Here is a 13,032-nt window from a genome sequence, read left to right as displayed (position 1 = left end):
GGCTTTTGCTACTTTGTGGCATTTTAGTTTTAGTTCTCGTTAGTTTTTTTAAGGAGAATTAGATGAGTGATCCCGCATTTTGTATGATATTTCAAATTTGTTTATGTGCCTCTTGAATTGAATTGTTATTATTTGGTCATTCCTTACTATCGTAACAATCATTTATAAATATTAATTATGAAATTAGAAATAATTATTATAATATTATTGTCTATGGGACGTATTTCCAACACCACAGTGTGTCCAGCCATGTTAGGTGCTCACCGTTTTGCCGTTAGAGATTAATCGAGTCTGTGCAGATCTAGTTGTTTGCAGTTTCATCACACATCACCAAAGAAGACATGTGTTCGTACAAGTAGCAATGGGATCGGTGTCTATAGTCACATCACTGATGGCGTCAGCTATGAATCACAAATCATCTTGAATCTCCACCATTGCTCATCGTGAGTCAATAATATATATTTAATCAATATCATACTGATTAAAATCGAAGAAAGTCTTTGGTTTAGAGAATAAAACATCTTTATTTTTCAGAGAAGGCTAAGGCAACATATTAAATCAACCAACACTTGCATGACCATCTTTAAAGTATAAAACATTTACACACAAGTCCATATGAGGAAACGACGCCACCTTTCCTGCACTCGCCGGGGCGCGCTGTTAGCGAAACTTGATGTTGTCTCAGGACCTCCAAACCATGTCGGAGTCAGGAAAATGTCAATTGCCGTAGCAACCAGAAGACGCCTGTAACGCCCGAGTGTCACTCTTGACAGCTCTCTATGTTTCAAGACTGGCCTCACGGACTAACACGCTCTTGACAGCTCTCTATGTTTCAAGACTGGCCTCACAACTAACACATGTCTTTCCAGCGCAATTTGTCCTCATTCATGCGCTCCCGAGAGAAACTTTCAGGTCAGTCACCCATCTTCATCCTCATTCATGCGCTCCCGAGAGAAACTTTCAGGTCAGTCACCCATCTTCAAATTGCTCTCAGTCAAGCACGCTTAACTTTGAGGTTCCTTTCGGGTGTGCTGCTAGAAAAGAAGATATACCTTATTGATATGAGTATTCTATCAATCATGTTAAGCCATAGGGCAGTATGTCACAACGCTACTGATAGTGACATGAGAAAAAGACCTCCATCCCGGCGCAGAAGGTGACAAAGAGGATTGGATGACCATCATAGATCCAACTAGCCAGATCTACGAAGAACTAGCTTCACTAGCTTAGCGAAAAAGTCGAAGCTCGCTGAGCGGAGAAGAAAACAAGGACCCACACGTAAACTACTTGCAAACAACAAAGACAAATTAGATCCTCCACGCCCAAAGAGAAGTGACCGATCGTTTCCCCATACTCCTCCGGTGAGGTTGACGAGGAGTTGGGGTAACTTTATTCTTGACTCGCACAATGCCGCCATCGCCACCATAACATTGTTGCCAATTGACCAAACCCTAACTATGTGGACCTATTACAGCGCCAAGCGCAGGCCCGGGGTCCCCAAACTATTCCCCTGCTGAAGCATGAAGTGGAGGAGGTAGGGACCCATCAAATTGCCAACCAGCGTGGAGGAATGTCAGGAGATGAGGGAGGTGCGACCTAGTTTGGCGGCTAGGGTAGGAATTGAGAAACCTTGAGTCGAATAAATCATCTTTGTGTTCCATACTCCGTAAAAAGAGAGAGCCATTGTCTGATCGGAAAGCATGACATGAAGGAAAGTCAAAGCCTGTTACGTTGCCATTGCAAAGTCACGAAGGAAAAAAATCTAATGGCGGATGGAGGAAAAGACAGAAGGTTGAAATATGAATCATCAATTTAGTTTGATTTGGTTCTAGGTGGATTTTCTTTGAAAAAAATAGATACTGATGAAAGATAACACTAGAAGATCGAGAGTGTAGGAGATAAAATTACATATCGGCACAAAACTCTGTGACCACGGATCTTCGATCTTCCGTTAAGTTCTTTCAACAACCTAATGCATTACACAATTTTTTTTACCAAATCCCAACCATTTTATCACTTAAATAATTTTCTGTGAGAAAAATAAAAATAAATAAAATTGTCAAAAATATAATCGAGGTGTTTGCCTACTAACACACTGATAAATCAAAGTTAATATAGTAGTATAAACATGTAAAACATGAATATAACCACATCTAACAATCAAATCCATCCGCGCAAATGTGTGGGTCACCCGCTAGTTTTAAATAAAAGTTCATACAAGTTACGAAAAGAGTTCCATTTTTCCCAGTTGTGAATATGATAACCGCCCATGGCATGCTTTATTAATCAGGAAACAAAGTTACATCGTCTGTAATTACATCCAAGATAAAGTCCGGAGGGTCATTATGCCAAACATCAGCCAAGAACCCATCTGCACCACTAGCTAAAACATGAGCAGCCTTCTTAACTTCCCTAGGACAATGCTCAAACACCACCTCAACAAAATTAAGAGAAGCCAAAAAAAATCACCATAAATTGCTGCAGCCGGGGTAAGATTAAAACGGCCTCGAATCATCGTGTCAATGACCTCCATGCAATTCGAGATTACCACCAGCCAGTTACACCCCGCCAACTGTGTAAGATTCAGGCCATCCTGAAGGGCAAGAGCTTCAGCCGTAACAGTGTCTTCGACATAAGCGAACTTGCAGTTAGAAGCCGCGATCATCACGCAGAATAGCACCCGACCCTCCATCACCAGAATCAACATTAAAAGGAACATCAACATTCAATTTCACGAAATCTTCCTTTGATCTTACCCAGCCATGCGTAGCAATACGTTGTCCTCCCATTGGGACAGCTGTTGCTTGAGCTGAGCGGGTAGGAGCTTGTATCATCTTACCATGGGTCACCTATCGCCGCACCCACCAGATGTACCACACGGCGGTAGCAAACATATCAATTCTCCTGAGATGCGAAAGCAATGGAGCAGGGGCATCTTTACGAAGAAGCAAATGCGCTAAGGCCGATTCACTCTCCCTGTCCATATGGCAAGCATCATCAATACCTTGACGCAAGCCCAAATGATCCCAAATTGCACGAACTCGATGACATTGGAAGAAGGATTATGCTCTCGCAAGCCCAGATGTTCCCAAGTTTTTACTCCGTATTACTAGTATGTTAGGACAAGCTAGCCATATGTGTATTGGTGAACAGAAAAATGAAAAGAACGAAGAAAAAATAAAAATGAAAGCTTACACCTTGCGGGCACCCTGAGAAGCAAACACCGGCTTCTCTGTTCCGAGACTAACACGTGGTCTTGGAGACGGATTGTCTCGCCGTGGTTAATCAGTGGCAGGCGCCGACTGGTACCGTTCAGCTTCTTTTGTTTTGTTTGATAGGAGTGCTACCGTTCAGCACTTCAGCTATGGTGGTCCTGCTGAAGGAGATTTCATATGTGGTTCGGTTTGCTAGGCGTAGCGCGAATGCGGTGGCTCATTGTTGTTCTCGTCTTGTGTGACTGTGTGTGCTCAGTTCCTGTTCAGTTTGATCTGATCGTGCCCGCCTGCCCGGAACACTAGCATCGGATCAAAGCCGCTTATTTCTCGCAAAAAAGAAAGAAATAGAAAATCAGAAGACTAGCCTGCTGTTAAAAACAGAAGCTCTGCTGAACGGCGAACGCGACAGTAGAAAGCTTGTCGTTGCGTTGCGTTGCGTTGTGTAGCCAATAACGACCTCCGAGGCTCCAAATTCGTGTTCTCCTCCCGTCGCGTTGCGTAGCGCAAATCCGAGACGCGCGGTCGACATGGAAAGGACAGAGGGCACGGCCCCAGCCCAGCGCCGGCCGGAAACCCGAAGGGGCGGAACGGAACCTCGCCTCGCCTCGCCTGAAAACAGCAGGCTCGTCGTGCATGGGCACGTCTCCATCCGCCGGAAACGCCAAACAGAAATCATAGAAAAAAAAAATTCCTAACGATTTCCGGCGAAGCACGCGACAATAGGCAGCCGTACGTGCTCGATCCAGCCCACACAGCTGTCCGTCCCCCAGCTAAAATCATCAATATCGCCGAAGCCGTGGCCAACTGCCCAACCGGCACTCCAGCTAGGAAGGAGATCCAGAGCACAGGCTGAGGTCTGAAAACGGGACGCGAACCAAGACAAGAAAAGCAGCAGCCGTCTCGTTTCTGTTGTTACCTGCCTTGCCGCGTGCTGGGGTCCTTCGGGGCGCGTACGCAGTCACGTGTAGATAGAGCTGCCGATAGACGCCAGCGCTTCAATTTTGCAGGGCCGGAACGCTACGCACTGCAGGCTGGAGTACCGGTCGTACAGTTCCCGAAAAGCTGGGCTCAGCCCGTCGCCGTTGCGCCAGCCCAGCCCCGCCGCGTGGCCAGGGTGCGTTTACTGCAGGAAACCTGGTTCAACGCAGCACGTACAGGCTAGTGCTTGCGTTCCAGCGGGGGATTCTGTTCGTACACGTTGCCCTCTTTTCCCGTAGAGTGGGTGAGTGAAAGTGGAGCAGGAGGAGCATTCTTTTACCGGCCGCATCTTCGAAAAGATGCGACGTGCTACTGGTCACGTAGGAGCTGGTGCTTTCTTTACTCTCTGGTCAAGCGAGTGGTCAGAAAGGGCGAGAGGACACACACATGAATGACATGATATGCGAGATTGACTATGAATCGGGTGAGTGATCTGTCGTCTGTCCTGCGTGCACGACGCAACCTACGATCTTGAGATATTGGAGTATAGATAGACTTTACAACACATGAAACCCAAAGCCAGTGCTAGGATACACGGGCTCCGTTAGTTTGTCCGGCTCCATTAGATAATGTTCCATCCCTTCTCGTGTCGCTCAGCCACGCGCCCGGCGGGTGCTTTTTTACCACTTCCAAAATAGTAGGACGTCCTCTCATGCATGCTTTGCTTCTCTTCTTGTTCTTCTTCTTCTTCAGGCCCGCCCTATGCTTAGGTTAGAAAAGAAGGCCCACCCTAGCTGGTACTTGCCCTCGCCTGATCTGATCAGATGTCGCCGTACGCTGATATTTCCGACTTGCCTATCTTTGTTCGTTTCCTGCCAAATAAAACTGGTCCTTACATTACTGCAGACCGTCCTTGCACTTATTTGTTGCTATCTAGGAGTAATTATGAGATATCCTGTGTAAACGAAGTAAGCAAACAATTCGAGATTACTTGCTACAAAAGTAAGGAAACGATATGCATGACCAAAGATGGATCAAATTAAATGTACACTTGTTTTGGACAGGTATATGGAGCTGCTACTATATGTTTCTCTCCGTTTCCATTTATAAGAAGTGTTGTCAGAGATATCTATTTGTTTGATAACATCACAAGAAAAGAAAAATCTGCAGTAGATGGTTGCCACAGTTGTTGAAGAACAAACAACTATATATCCTACAACTCAAAAGAAGCTATGTAAAAAAAATCCTTCAAACTTTTTTTTTTGAGCCTATACGTTCTCCAGATCTACATCCCGAAACTTCTCCAGCGAAATCATGATCTCTGCAAAAGTGGGAGACGTTTCTTATTACCGGTGTGGCACATTGGGGCCAAGCATGGCCTCATGAATCCGTCCGCTAATGGCCAAAAAAACTAATCACTCCATCAAATATCTTGACACGGAACAGCTTACCGCACCCATGTGAAGAATATATGTACACATTTTCGTTCCGCGCTCTGCTAATCTTGTCCGAAATGATATGAGTTGAGCAAGGGCCCCTCTGACTGAAACCGACGGATGTTAAGCCGACCTCTCTGCTTCTGATATGTATTGTCCATTATTATCATTCCACCTCCATGATTATCATCCATCTGAATCCAACCAAAGTCTAAATCACGAGATTACGACGGTAACCAAGAAACGGACGTAGTGGATTGCACTGGTGGCGTGCTGCGCTAGTTGAGTTTATAGACCAGCGACGGGTCCAAAAGCAGGGGATCGGTCACGAGCTCGGCGTGCATCTACAAGCTTTTTGCAGCGATATGGTGCCACTCTTTTCCCGATTCCTTAAACATGGCCGGCACGATAGACCCGAGATTAGCACGGCCGTGATACAACCGATCGCAGACGACGGCAACCCTCGCCAGTTCCCATTACGCTTGCCGTACGGTTTCTCGTCACGCTTTGCAGGCGACGACAAATTATTCTCTTTGTTTCCAACAAATATCTGTGAGACTGTATAAACAGTTTTTCTGAGTTCTGAGACCCAAATATTGGTCACGATTTTACGGTACACGGTTGACTCCCTCCTGTTTTTTCTCTACCTCGTCGACCATCACTTGCCAAAATACGGTGACGCGCTCCCACTTCCGCGCCGCTAATATGGGGCACCAAAATCTTTGGTTACCACTAATAAATCCGTTTGTTTAGTCCCCTTCCGTTCCTTATCCCGACCACGGCACGCCACGTTACCAAGTTTAAACGTGCGGGCCGCAGATGCGAAAGTGCGCTGTCCCATGACAGGCGCCGCTGGCCGCTGGCCGCGGCCTACAAGTAACGCGGCCCGGGCTCGCGGTTCGACGCAGCGAGGCGAAAAGGTTCGCCAGGTGTTGTCAGCTTGCTGCTCCCTCCCCCAGCCAGTTCCACGTTGTTCCCGAACTCTCCATCGCCTCGTTAATACCAGCCCCCGGCCCTAGCTTCCGCAACGCAGAACCCACTCTTCAATTCCACCGAGTAAATAATTTTTTGCGAGTGTAGCGAACGGCCGCAAGGGGGAGGGATCTGGAGTAGTGTGCGCGCGTGGGTGGTGTATCGTGGTCGGCGGCGATGGACCAGGTTCAGCGGAATAGCAGCAACCTGAGGTCCTACGGGCCGGCCAAGTCGCTGTCGAGGTCGGGAGAGCTGCCCGTACTGGCTGACCAAGGCGAGCGGCGGGAGGTGGTTGTGAAGATCGATGCGAACGGAAACGTTCCCGGCGCAGATGGCGGCGCCGGGCCGGCGGCGGGGAATGGGAGAAACTCGGCCGGGAGCACGCCGCGGGCGGCGGCGAGCGGGGCCAGCCCGCCGCGATCGCCGGCCAAGGTATGGCGCGACGGGAGCTACGAGTTCTGGAAGGATGAGGGTGGCGGCGCCGGAAGAGTGGGAGGCGGCGGTGCTGGGCGCCGTGGCGAGGACTTCAGCTTTAAGAACCGGCCGCCGCAGCCGTCGCAGGCGTCGTCCCCTTCGCTCTCGCCGCAGCAGGCGGTGGAGGGCGGCGGCGAGGACCCGCCCACGCGCCTCATCGGGAACTTCCTCCGGAAGCAGCGGGCGTCCGGGGCCGAGCTCTCGCTGGACCTCGACCCGGAGATGGAGGACCTCGGGAGGTCGCCGCAGCTGTCCGTATCCAACTCCCGTGAACGGGAGGCGCGGGTCTCGTTCAAGGAGCGCCAGAAGCGCGCCTCCTCCTCGTCCTCTTCTTCCGACTCCGATGACGGCGGCAGCCGTAGGCGCGCCGCCGATGACGGCGAGGTGATACGCTGCGCCACCACTTCCACTGCTGCGGGAGCGGGACCATTGCTGCGAGCCAAGACGCGCTCCCGGCTCATGGACCCGCCGCCGCAGTCCCCACAGGCTCCTGTCGCGGACGAGGAGCGGAAGTCGTCCGCCCGGCCTCCCAGGTCTGGTCAATTTCTTTCTGGCCGTATGGCCGAAAAGCCCGGCCAGTCTCCTTCGGGCCGTATGGGCGGCAAGTCCGGCCAGTTTCCTTCGGGCCGTATGGGCGGAAAGTCTGGCCAGATGAGCAAGTCGGGGACCATGGACGAGGAGGAAGACGACCCATTCATAGACGAAGACATCCCAGACGACTTCAAGCGTGGGAAGTTGGACGCTCTCACCATCCTGCAGTGGGTTAGCTTGGTTCTCATCATCGGGGCATTGGTGTGCAGCCTCACCATACCCATCTTATCCCGGAAGAAGGTCTGGGAACTGCACCTCTGGAAGTGGGAGCTCCTCGTGTTTGTGCTAATATGCGGTCGTCTCGTCTCTGGCTGGGTTATCCGGATTGCTGTCTTCTGTGTGGAACGCAATTTTGTGCTGCGGAAGCGCGTGCTCTACTTTGTGTATGGCGTGCGCGGCGCCGTGCAGAACTCTCTTTGGCTCGGCCTGGTTCTTGCCTCTTGGCACTTCTTGTTTGATGAGAACGTCCAACGGGAGACAAACACGCCGGTGCTGCCCTATGTGACCAAGGTACTTTTCTGCCTCCTCGTCGCCACACTCATCCGCCTTGTCAAGACGCTGCTGCTCAAGGTGCTGGCCTCGTCCTTCCATGTCTCCACCTACTTTGATCGGATCCAAGAGGCATTGTTCAACCAATATGTCATTGAGACACTCTCTGGGCCGCAACTAGTCGACGAAGACTACGTGCTTGCTGAGGTGTGCGAGCTCCAACGTGCAGGGGCAGTCATCCCCAAAGAGCTCCGTGCCGCAATGCCGACCAAGAACCTATTGCCGCAAAGGAGCATTCGGATATCTGGTCTAATTTCCAAGGGAGGTAGCAAGCAGCTGTCCAAGGAGAAAAAAGAGCGTGAGATTGATGAAGGGATCACCATTGACAAGCTCCATAGGCTCAATCAGAAAAATGTGTCAGCCTGGAACATGAAGAGGCTGATGAAGATCGTTCGGTTTGGGACACTCACGACAATGGATGAGCAGATACAGCAGGCTACAGGAGAGGGTGATGAGTCAGCGACACAGATCCGCAGTGAATATGAGGCACAGATTGCTGCCAAGAAAATATTTAATAATGTAGCAAAGCCAGGATCCAAGTAAGAATTTCTTTGTGGTCTTAGCATCGTTATCTTCTACTTGCAGGCTACATCATTTTTAATTCCTATTGTCTAGACTGTAGATCAGGTATACAACTGTAGTTTATCTGTAAGAGTTGATGACTTATGTAGATCAGGTATACAGCTGTGTTTAATGTTTGTTGCATAGAGGCGCATTGCAGAAGTTTACATGAATGCTTAACCGAAATGCTGTTCTTCCAGTATTTTAAATGTTGTACTTCAAAGGACACAGTGGCAGCTAATTGATTCTGACTATCAATCTACGAATAATGCAGGTACATATACTTGGCAGACTTGATGCGCTTCATGAGGCAGGAGGAAGCCATCAAAGCTATGCATCTTTTTGAAGGAGCACAGGAGCACTGTAGGGTCAGCAAGAGGTCTCTCAAGAACTGGGTGGTAAGGATCTTACTACCGTTACATCGGAGTCTCACTAAGGAGTTATCATTGACTTCTGACTTCAAGATACCTTTACTGACATTGTCATATGGATTCTTCTGTAGGTGACTGCATTTAGAGAGCGCAAAGCTCTTGCCTTAACACTTAATGATACAAAAACTGCAGTTAACAAGCTCAACCAGATGACCAATATTATCGTTGGAGTTATCGTGTTTGCTCTCTGGCTACTTATTCTTGGCATAGCGACAACACATTTCTTTGTCTTCCTGAGCTCACAGCTTCTTGTGGCAGTTTTTGTATTTGGGAATACTATGAAGACAATTTTTGAGGCAATTATTTTCTTATTCGTGATGCATCCTTTTGATGTCGGTGACCGCTGTGAAATTGAAGAAGTTCAGGTAGGGAATCTTGTTATCTTCCCTATTCATTGAATCAAATATTACCTCACACTCATTGACTGATATTTTAACCACTTGCATTTCAGCTTGTTGTAGAGGAAATGAATATCATGACAACAGTCTTTCTTCGTTATGATAACCTGAAGATCTATTATCCAAACAGTGTGCTGGCCACCAAACCGATTATGAATTTCTACAGGAGTCCAGATATGGGAGAAGGAATTGATTTCTCTATTCATGTTGCCACACCGGTTGAAAAACTGGCCCTGATGAAGGAAAGAATACTACGGTGCGTATCAATGCTTTCATTATATCAGTTTGATCAAATCTGTCTTTGTACGACTTTCATTATGTTAAGCAATGTTGCAATGTTGAGATTTAGCCCTTGTTTCTAGGCGACTTTAGCACAATATAGTGTCATTTGCTGCTTGATCTGACCGCATTTTGCTGTAACTAATGTTTTCACTTATGACTCCAGATACATCGACAACAAGAAGGAGCATTGGTACCCGGGCGCGATGGTTGTCCTCCGAGATGTAGATGACACCAACAAGCTGAAAGTATCCATATGGCTCCGGCACACACTCAACTTCCAGGACATGGGGATGAGGTTCGTGAGGAGGGAGCTGGTGCTGCAAGAGATGATCAAAGTCTTGAAGGATCTTGACATCGAGTACCGGATGTTGCCGCTTGACGTGAACGTCCGGAACGCGCCACCTCTTCAATCGACAAGGATGCCAACAACGTGGAATTATTCCTGAAGCAGCAAACATGCGGGCCATCCTGTTATGGTACCACAGTTGCATTTCCTATTTCCAGTGGGGAGAACTGCGAGAGCCTTGTAGCAATTAGCAGCAGCAAGGAGATAGAGAGAGAGATAACGTGCCCGCGGCGATCAGTTTCTGCGGTCTGTAACTAGTGTGTCTTGGTACATTTGGTGATAGGAATACATATGGTGGCCATTCAAAATGGTGCAAGCAGTGAGTTTTGTAGGCAAGCCTGCGGCTGCCCTGAAATCTTTTTGTTGAAGGCACGCTGCTTCTCCCAGTGCTGAAACTTCTGTTCTGATGATGAAACGAGGCCGCAGGTTCACTCTTGTCTCCTCAGTGTCCTTTTGCCTCTGCGTGAAGCCGTGAACCGCTATTCTCACGTCGACAGCTCATGGCGGGCGGAGGAACAGCTTGCCCTGCGTTGTTGTGAAGTCGCATTCGTGGGCAATATATCGGGCCTTCTGATCATCTCTAGTGCATCCGGTGCAAAGGCACGGCTCGTCGAGCGTTGTCGTCTGGTCAGATGGTGCCCATCAAGCACCACCGGCTGACCAACCCCGCGTAATAGTGCAAATGATGGCGGATGCCATCGCGTGCCAAAGCGAGGGCTGCCGATGCCACCCGCGGTCATCTCTACGTGGGTTTTGGGTGCTGTAGGACAGTAGGACTGGTTTATCTTCCAGAATTGATTACAGGGGCATGGTTTCTCATTTCTGGCGGCACATTGCTATGCACTTTTTTTACCTCAAATCTAATATAACCAAGTTCAGGCTGGTTTTACCATCATCGAAATTTCACCTATATTCAAACAGGAAAACAAGCACAGAGAGCATGCTTCTTCGAAGAGGCTGCTCAAAAACAGGGTGGAAAATTGGGTCAGTTTATACGGTACTCGCTCCGTTCTTTAAAATAGATACATTATTTTTTGGCAAATTTGAGACAAAAATTATGAAACGGAGGAAATACTATATATTGCCATGTATTCCCTCCTATCCATATTAATTGTCGAAATATTACATGCGTCTAGATACTTTTTAGGCATAGACACATACATATTTGGTCATATTTGAGACAATTAATATGGATTCAGAGCTATTGCAGTGCAAACACAAAATTATTGGTATTTCGTCCAATAAGGTCTTCTATTTCATCACATCTTATTTCAGTAACCAGCTAAATTTTCAACAGGGACATCAACCACGCATCTAATGTTCTAAACATATAGTAGTAGCACTACAAATTACGAGTTTCGGATATGAAACTTCACCGAATGTTCGCCCGTCAGACGGTCACGGCTTTGCAGCAGCATCCTGCAGCTCAAACCCCCTCTCCACAGCGTAGTCCACGAAGCTGTACAAAGGCAACACCCTCTCGCCGTACTTATCGGCGAACCTGTCCGCCTCCGCCTTGGCCTGCGCCTTGAGCTCCTCCACGATGCCGAGCGCACGGTCCATGCCCAGCGAGCGCAGGACGCTGGCGTTGCTCCTCATCTTGCCGTTTCCCGACGCGCTCCGTATGTCATCCACTAGCTCGTAGAGGACGCCGATGGTGCGGCCGTATCGCCGCAACGAGGCCTCCTCGTCGGGGCCCGCGCCGGCGAGCATAGCGCCGCAGGCGGCGGAGCACTCGGCCATCTCGCCGAACTTTTTGGTCAGCACCTGCATGACCTCGCGCTCGCCGAGGGCAGTGGCACCGGCAAGGTCGAGGAACTGGCCGGCGGCCATGCCGGTGGATCCCACGGTGCGCGCGAGCTCCGCGAGGACGCGGAGGAGGACGGCATGCGACACGGGGTTGGGGGAAGGGGTGCGGGAGATGACGTGGGTGTAGGCGAGGGGGAAGAGCGCGTCGCCCGCGAGGACGGCCATGTCGGTGCCGTAGGCGGCGTGGGTGGACGGGCGGCCGCGGCGGGTGGGCGCAGCGTCAAAGCACGGCAAGTCGTCGTGCACGAGCGACGCCGCGTGGAGCATCTCGAGGGCGGCGGCGGTAGGGAGCGCCGCGGCGCGGGGCGCGCCCAGGAGCTCGCAGGCGGCGACGCAGAGCACCGGGGGCGCGCGCTTGGCGGCGCCCTCCTTGCCGGCGCCCGGGAGGACGGCGTGGCGCATGGCGGAGTGGATGCTCTCCGGCGGGCGGATGGGCATCGCCGCGTCGAGCTCACCCTCGACCTCCGCGATCAGCGAGGTCCAGTAGCGGCGCAGGTCAAAAGAAGGGGAGGCGGTGGCGGCGGCCGCCGCGGCGGAGGTCCGGATGGGGACGAAGCGGCTTGATTTGGAGGTGTAGGGCAACTTCGGCAGCGGAAGGGGAAGAGGGGCGAAGAGAGAAGAGAGAGCCATGGCGACTCAGAAGCGAAGATTTGGGTTCGGATGTGTGGTTTCTTGCTCTTGGAGTTGGATTTGAGGGGAAGGGTAGGTTAGGCCGTCCTCAACAATTATTTTTTTTGAGAGACATTCCATTAACTTGCATGCATGGTAAAAACACCGGCCGCTAGACAAATTACATCACTTGGGAAAACTGTCAAGCCAAAAAAAGTTTCAGCCTGATCACTCCTCGAGCCAAACGCCGCCAGCACATGCGCTGGTTTATTACAATCAAGTTTGCGATAGGCAGTACGAAACTCGATAAAACCAACAGTTAACAGATACTTGGCTTCTCTAAACATAAACATGGCACCAAGAGGTGTAGCATCATACTCTGATCAAGAGAGAGCTCGATGTAGGATTTGACAGTCTGTCTCAACAATGATCTTCTCCATT

General features: G+C 49.8%; 2 protein-coding genes across 2 annotated transcripts; one reads left to right on the top strand and one right to left on the bottom strand.

The window, feature by feature from the left end:
* Positions 1-6,388: 6,388 nt before the first annotated feature.
* LOC100834802 (mechanosensitive ion channel protein 6) lies at positions 6,389-10,610 on the top strand. Its single transcript, XM_003570015.4, has 5 exons — positions 6,389-8,694; positions 8,991-9,114; positions 9,219-9,512; positions 9,599-9,801; positions 9,991-10,610. The coding sequence occupies exons 1-5, from the start codon at positions 6,719-6,721 to the stop codon at positions 10,271-10,273; spliced, it is 2,880 nt and encodes a 959-aa protein (XP_003570063.1). The 5' UTR covers positions 6,389-6,718; the 3' UTR covers positions 10,274-10,610.
* Positions 10,611-11,347: 737 nt separating this feature from the next.
* On the bottom strand, positions 11,348-12,713 carry LOC100834501 (heterodimeric geranylgeranyl pyrophosphate synthase small subunit, chloroplastic). The gene has a single exon (XM_003570014.4). It carries the CDS (start codon positions 12,610-12,612, stop codon positions 11,572-11,574), a length of 1,041 nt encoding a protein of 346 aa, XP_003570062.1. The 5' UTR covers positions 12,613-12,713; the 3' UTR covers positions 11,348-11,571.
* Positions 12,714-13,032: the final 319 nt, after the last annotated feature.

The sequence above is a fragment of the Brachypodium distachyon genome, chromosome 3, assembly GCF_000005505.3.
Source record: "Brachypodium distachyon strain Bd21 chromosome 3, Brachypodium_distachyon_v3.0, whole genome shotgun sequence".
NCBI classification, from domain to species: domain Eukaryota; kingdom Viridiplantae; phylum Streptophyta; class Magnoliopsida; order Poales; family Poaceae; genus Brachypodium; species Brachypodium distachyon.
Note: the sequence above shows the minus strand (reverse complement) of the source record. Positions and strands in the feature narration are given on the sequence as shown.